The 7,394-nt window shown below is 42.0% G+C and overlaps 1 protein-coding gene across 3 annotated transcripts in view; it reads right to left on the bottom strand.

Annotated features, from left to right (window-relative positions):
- The window catches only part of GNPTAB (N-acetylglucosamine-1-phosphate transferase subunits alpha and beta), an 83,025-nt gene extending 77,062 nt beyond the window's left edge, over positions 1 to 5,963 (bottom strand). Inside the window, exon 1 of one of the 3 annotated variants that reach the window (XM_079141358.1) lies at positions 5,642 to 5,917. In XM_079141358.1, the coding sequence (XP_078997484.1) occupies positions 5,642 to 5,758 (117 nt within the window). In that variant the 5' untranslated portion in view covers positions 5,759 to 5,917. Of the gene's footprint in view, positions 1 to 5,641 lie in introns of all 3 variants that reach the window. The other 2 variants (XM_079141360.1, XM_079141359.1) reach the window with 2 other exon arrangements.
- Positions 5,964 to 7,394: the final 1,431 nt, after the last annotated feature.

A 7,394-nucleotide genomic window follows, 5' to 3' on the forward strand; every position in this document is an offset into this window, starting at 1 on the left:
ATATCAGCTAATCAGAAACCTTTTTTAGTAAGCCAGGTCTGAACTGGGTCTGCCACTTACAACCTAGTGCAGTTAATTAACACCAAGAGCAATTTGAAACCACTGGGAATTCAAAATGTAAGAGGGTCACAAATTGTCTGATATTACCAAACTTATACCCAAATTATTCCTAAATATTCTTATTGCCCCAAATAGTCTTGCCTCCCTAAAGTTTGTGCCACCTTGTAAAGGTCTCCAAGCCTCCTCTAAGGTGTTTCAACCAACAGTGTTTCAACCTCTAATAGTTAGTTCTAAAACAATTTTTTTAACAATGAAACTTTTTCTTTCTCTGCTGCCTTTCTAAGCACTTCCTGTGTACCCATTCAGGCACTCGATTACTTCCTCCTTTGTACCATTACTCACTCCTGATCCATGTTGTCACCTCATCTGAACTAGACAAGGAATGCCTAAGGCCTCTATATGTCTGACAGTGCCTTGCACTGAACTGTGGACATTCTAACACCAGGCCTCCGGTCTTCAAAAAAAGTTACCAGAACATGAATGATTTCAGAGCATGAAAATGGGCACATTATAATCAGATCAATCATGTTTGAGAAATAAAAGATGACTACGGACACTCCGTATCACAGTAGAAAACTTTACTGGGAATGAGCTTGAAACGATGTTGGTTGAGAATGTCCAAAATTCATTCATTCATCTGTCTGTCCATCTAATGAGTATTTACTTGGCCAAACACTTTCTAGGTGCTCAGAATGCATCAGAGAGTAAGACGAGGTACCTGTTTTGATAGTTATCTGGGCTGTGAATCGCTCCCAAGTCCCTCCAAAGAAAGAGATCTTTTTAAAAATGCTGTGTGGGCCCTGGCATTTTCTCAGTAACACTAATGCCATAATATTATATAGAGTTAATGCTTTTTATGTGAAGCACCCAATAAATATATATTTGCAGAACATTAAACCTAAAATGGGAGGAGGGGCTTAGGTATCTACTCTAATAGTTTTTTTTTTTTAACTTTATTTTATTTATTTATTTTTATGTGGTACTGAGGATGGAACCCAGTGCCTCACACATGCTGGGCAAGCGCTATGCCACTGAGCCACAACCCCAGCCCCCTCTAATAGTTATAAAACAACTTTTTTAACAATGAAACTTTCTGCACCAAAAAGAAATTATAAAACCATAAGAAGGGATGACCCCAACCAAAAAGGCAACTGGGAATAACTCAATTTGGGAACCACTGAGAATCAGTTTGTGCTGGAGCTAGTTCAGGTCAGACGGTTCCCTCTCGGACCAAATCTCTTTCCACTTCACCTATTTGTTGCGTAGGACCAAGAACACACTTAAAATGTGTTTAATGAATTAACTAATGAATTAACTTTAATTCATTGGTTTAATGAATTAACTAATCAAACACCAACATGATAATGAACTTTTTTCTTGAAATTGGACCAGTATGAGAAAGAAGTCACTGAGGCTGAAGGTAACCTGAGCTATATTCAGTTTTTTTTTAAAATGCTTTTCCCCCCTGAAAAATAGTATCTCATTAATCCAAAATGATGACAGAAAAGAGGCAAGCCAAAGGGCACAGAGAAGCCAGGGGGAAAGTACCATCCAGTAGGAGTAGACTCTATATGAACCTATCTGACTTTCTTATGCAAGTTAGTTTCTGGATATTTGTTTCCACACTGAGTTCATATAAGAGAGTGATATATCTTACATATACACACAAAAGGCACACAGATACACACATACACAGGTTTCTACAATTCTTTATTCACGATCCTGAAATCCAAAAAACCCTAAACACGAAAGATGGCTTTGTACCTTAGAGCAAACTTGACCTAACCTGAACTTGTCTATGGCAAAACTTGACCTAAACTGACATAAGGCTATTTATAGTTTGTATTTTCCTCATTGAGAATATTCATATATTTCACTCTAAAAACAACAAGGGCTGGGATTGTGGCTCCGTAGTAGAGCACTTGCCTAGCATATGTGAGGCACTGGGTTCCATCCTCAGCACCACATAAAAATAAATAAAATAAAGGTCCATCAAGAACTAAAAAAAATTTTTAAAAAACTACCACCATCCTGATGTTTAATTATAATGTTACAGTTCTAGAAGTTTCTGGTAAGAAATTGTATACTTGTATATAAATAGTTCAACTAAATAATCATGATCCCAAAATAAATTATAAATTGTTTACCTCAAAAATATATCTTAAAATATATACAATAGCAAATAAGATGGAATGAATATTTAAAATAAGATGTTTCTGAACTAAACAGGACCTCAGGAGCATAACCAATCTAGTGCTCTCATTTGTAAATGGAAAACTAAGGCTCCTAAAGACCACACAACTTGCCCAAGTCATGAGTTTACAACAGACAAGCTCCTGCCTGCTACCCTCACGCTAAGGCAATGTACTTCTGTGACCATTCGTCCCCATTCTCAGGGCCTACCCCATGGAGTGCCACATCTGGATCCAGTTCTACTTTTGTTTTATCAGAGTTCCCAAGGGTTCTCTAGAAAATACTTGGCTCAACTTAAGGAATTTAAAAATAAAGTCTTTTTAAATATTTCCCTCCCTCAATTATAAAATTTAGAATAAGTATATAAAAGGCTTATCAAAATGTAGCAACCAGCCAAGCGTGGTGGCACACGGTAGTCTCCCAGCAGCTTGGGAGGCTGAGGCAGGAGGATCACGAGTTCAAAGCCAGCCTCAGCAATGGTGAGACACTAAGCTACTCAGTGAGACCCTGTCTCTAAATAAAAATACAAAATAGGGCTGGGGATGTGGCTCAGTGGTTGGGTACCCCTGAGTTCAATCCCCATTACCAAAACAAATAGCAACCAACCAATACTTCTTACACTGAGGGAAACTAAGATAATGAATTCAAAGTTAACAAGCTAACAATGATCTTAGTCCTTTTATCCATTACAATTAGTAATTAATAAGTCAGTATTGTTAACTGTATGATCAAAGCATCCTATTTTCAGGGTATATTTTAAAATAAGGATTGAAAACATGAAATAATTGATGATGATAATAATAAACAGTAGCAGTAGCTACTACCATTTAATGAGGATCTGTTATGTGCCATGAATTATGCAAGGTGCTTTACATACAGATCTTGTCTTCAGTATTTACCCTGCAAGGAAGATACTCTTGTCTTCATTTTAAACATGAGGAAACTCAGAAAGTTTAAGCATTCTTTTCAAGATTAGACAAGGAGGAGACTGGTCTGTTTGAACAACAGTAATGTGCAAAAGAACAGTCTCAGAGCCAAGTTGCCTTACTTTGAAGCTCATCACTGCCATGAATTAGCTGTATATCTTGTGCAAATGTCTGTTTCATCATTTATAAAATGGGTACATAATAGTACTCATGTCATAGGGGTGATATGAGGATTAAATCACCTGGAAAGGCCTATGTAAATATGAGTTATTATCATGACCATTATTACCTGGAGTCAGCATTCAAACCCAGATCTGCCTAATCCTGCTTCTCCTCTTTTCCACTGGCCTGTACATGTTAACCACAGCCAGCTGCCTCTGCTTCCCATGCCACCTGTTGACATTCTTTGCCTCTCATTTCTCTTGTCTGTTCGAATCTTAAGGTCTTTGGCCACTTCAAAACAGTGATAAATGTCTTTTTTTGGGGTGCTGTGCTAGTGGTGAATGAAAGAAAGCAAAAAAAAAGAAGAAAGTGTATAAGATGAAAATTCTAACAACTGGTGCGTTTAAGTTAACTTTATACTGCAATGGAGTTAAATAGCTAACTTAAAATTAATCAGAGTAAGAAAACTATCCAAAAGCTATGAAACACCTGTGCACAGATACACTAAGTTGTAACACATGAAACAAAGAACGCAGGTAGAATAACATTAAACAGATATTCCACACATACAAGTCTGGGGCTTTCTCAATCTTACCTATAACTTTTTCTATTTTTTTCTTTCTTTCCCTTTTTTTTCTTCTTCTTATTTTATAGTTTCTAGAACTACATACTGAAAGTACACACTTGGAAGCATGTCATATTAAACATGTCAGACATTAAACAAATAGTCTGCATATACTGGCAGTATCTGACACTACACTTGGGTCACAGTTACAGTATTTACACAGTATCTTTTCTCTTCTATGGAGCTAATAATCCAGAATGGGTACATATTTCAAGCAAATATATAGGTGGCATTTCTTAAAAAAAAAAAAAAACAACGTTAATTTTAAAACCTTTTGCAACCTTCCAACAAAAACAAAAACAAAAAAAACCAAGTAGATTGATTTTAAACTACCTAACAATACAATTTTTCTGTTACCAAAAGTGGTGTTCTCTATAGTCACACACTTTCTCAATGCTGAACTGTTCATCTCCTCCATACACTTGTTAAAGATCAAAGAATATTGTATTGGGGCTGGTGGTGTGGCTCAGTAATAGGGCTTGCCTTAGCATTCAGGAGGCAAAAAGAAAAAGAAAAAAAAAAAAAAAAAAAGGCCCCCAGCCCCAAGGACACTGTATTAGACAATACAATAGTTATTAAATAACTATTAAGTCTAAATCAAAGGGTTATTTCAAACCAAAAAAAATGTTTAAAGTATTTATCCAAACAGGCACAAAACCCACTAAACCTGGGTGTTGCTGGTTCCCACACCTGTTGCCTGGAACCTCTGAACTTGACGGTGTAACTGAACTACTTTATTGCACAGTAACTGAGAGCCGATCAAGAAAGGCCGGGTTTATGTGATTTAAATTAATAGCATATCCCATGACCCAAGGGCCTGTGCTGGCTACCAAGAGGTCTGGGGCAGGAGTCCAAGTTACCCAGTCCTTGTCACATGACAGGGGGCCCTATTCTCTGCTGGTCTTGGAGTAGTAAGGAGGGGACTTTGGAGTGGCCAATATATCTTTAACATCAGTGTGTGCACATCTATCAGGAGGGCCTCCATGCATCAACTGACACTGCTGTCCAAAATAAGAAAGCAAACGTGAAAAATAAAAACAAAAAAAAGAATCCTCTCACAACTAAGTCCTTTGATTTTGAGGCCAGTACACTTTTCCCGCTGCAAATTCACATAAAAAAAAAAATAAAATAAAATAAAAAAACAAACAGGTTTCTTGGACAAAAGTTTGGAGATATGGAAAGAAATGGGATTAACAAGACAGATTAAGAAGATAAAGTGCTTTGTCAAAGGTGACAAGATTAGTAGGGTGGCACCAAGGGAGAGAAACTGAGGGAGGGACAGGAAAGGAGGGCTCAGGAGCGCTTCGGAAAAACAGGGCAAGACAACCTCTAGGTAGGGCGAGAGAGCTTCAAGAGGGAGGGCAAGGCCTGAGGGAGAGCGCCAAATGACAGGGACCCTGGTGACGGTACCCGAAGGAGGGGGACTCGGCAGAACCAGCGTCTTTCCCCAACAGCGTGGGGAGGACAGATCTCCACCCCAGATGCTGAGACCCGTGCCGAGGAGGGGATGCGAGCTCGGGCTGCCTCGGGGAGCCGCAGGCGTGGGGCTGGTCCCGCGGCTGCAGGGAGGGTGGGAGAAGCGCGGCGCGCCGGGCGCGGGCACCGGGGCTCGCTGGGCAGGGCAGGGACCCGGGTGCCGTGCGCATCCGCAGGCGCCGGCGGCGCCGCTACTCACCTCTCCGAACTGGAAGGCGGAGACGATGGTGACAACGACGCCCACGAAACAGACGTAGAGCCCATACCTGTGGGACAGGCAGGTATAGGTCTGTCTCTGTAAGAGCTTGAGCAGCATCACCCCGGCCGCCGCCACGCCACGCCCGGAGGAGCCAGAGCCGCCGCCGCCGTCTCAATGAGCCGCCATTCAGGGGCCCGGGCCGGGCCGCCGCGCTCAGGTCACAGCCTCCCGGCGCCGCGCATTGCCGCTCCGGGGACTGACGCCCGCTGGGCTCCGCGCCGCGGCCGCCGCTTCCGGGAGCCGGGAGCCCACGCCCTCCGCGCAGCGGAGGCGGACCCCAGGTCCGCGCGGCCGGCGCCGCCCGGGTCTGGCCGGGTGAGAGGCGGCGGTGGCGGCGGCGGGGGTCGCCAGCGCCACCTGGAGGGCGGAAGGGCAAGAGCAGGTGCGCTCCCTCCCGCTTGCGCATGCGCGGCGGGCTCAGCGGGCTGGCCTGGGATCCACCAACCGGGTTGGACTGACAAGCAAGAGAGGACCAGTCCCTGCCGCGGAACCCAGCCTCAGACGATGCTGATAGCAGGAATATTTTTGTGCATCAGGCTTTCTCCGGGCTGGGATGTAGCTCAGTGGCAAAGCGTCTGCCTTGCATTCGCAAAGCCCTGGGTTCGACCCCCAGTTCCAAAAAAGACAAAAAAAAGAACCCCACCAAAAAAAAATAAGATAAAAAAAAAAAACAACCCTTTTCCACCCTGAACTAAGAAATATTGTTTTTTCACAGAGCTAAGTGACGCTGTGGGGAGCTTAACTCCCACCCCAAACCCTCCCCTCGCTTCATATTCTTTTAAAGGGGAGACCTTTGGGTTAATATGTGAAACCCGAAGTTCATTTAATCATTAAATGTTTTTTGTGTCTTGGTGCCTGGCATAGTGCTTGGTGTCGATTATTCAGAAATTAACTGTCTCTCAGGGAGTCCAGTGGGGGAGATAAACACGTAAACCACTAAATACAAAAGAGTTATGGAAATCATGCAGCGTGCTGGAAGGGAATCAGCAAAGGCACTACTACTAGTTAATTCTATTTTAGCACCAGGTTATTTCCAGGCTCAAAAGCAAGGGAGCCAACCAATGATGGATGAAATCTCCAAAATTGTGAGTCCAAATAAACTTTTTCTTTTCCTAAGTGTGTTATCTCAAGTGTTACAAGTCAGAGAAAGCTGACTAATAGAGCTGATGGGGAAAATTAGGTTTAAGGACTGGACGTGAGGGATGGTAAGAGAGGTAGACCATGTTGAGGGCTCTAACATAAGGAAGAAAGAGCTGGATGCATAATGAGATGGAACTGGAGAGTTTGGCAGGGCTTTGAAGGCCCAGGTAAATTTGAATTTCAGATAAACAATGCATATTTTTAGCATAAGTATATCCTATGCAATTTTTGAAACATATCTGTACTAAAAAGAATTTTTTGCTATTTATCTGAAATTCACATTCAACAGGAAGACTTGTATTTTTACTTGATATAAGTATTCTAAGTCACTCTGGCAGGCCTGGGAGTGTCTGCTTGTGAGTCTAGACCAGTGCCTAGAAAGTCCAACTCAGGGATGAAGTATTGGCTGCCTACCTGTCCAATGATGTTACACAGCATCCTCCAATTAACTTTATCAGAACAAAAGCTAATCTTCAACTGTTTATAACCCATGCACCTTTCTCAAAACTCAGGAAACAAATGAGAATTTTTTTTTAGGTTTTTGGACCCTAAA

The sequence above is a fragment of the Sciurus vulgaris genome (assembly GCF_902686455.1).
Source record: "Sciurus vulgaris genome assembly, chromosome: 5".
In the NCBI taxonomy this organism is placed as follows: Eukaryota; Metazoa; Chordata; class Mammalia; order Rodentia; family Sciuridae; genus Sciurus; species Sciurus vulgaris.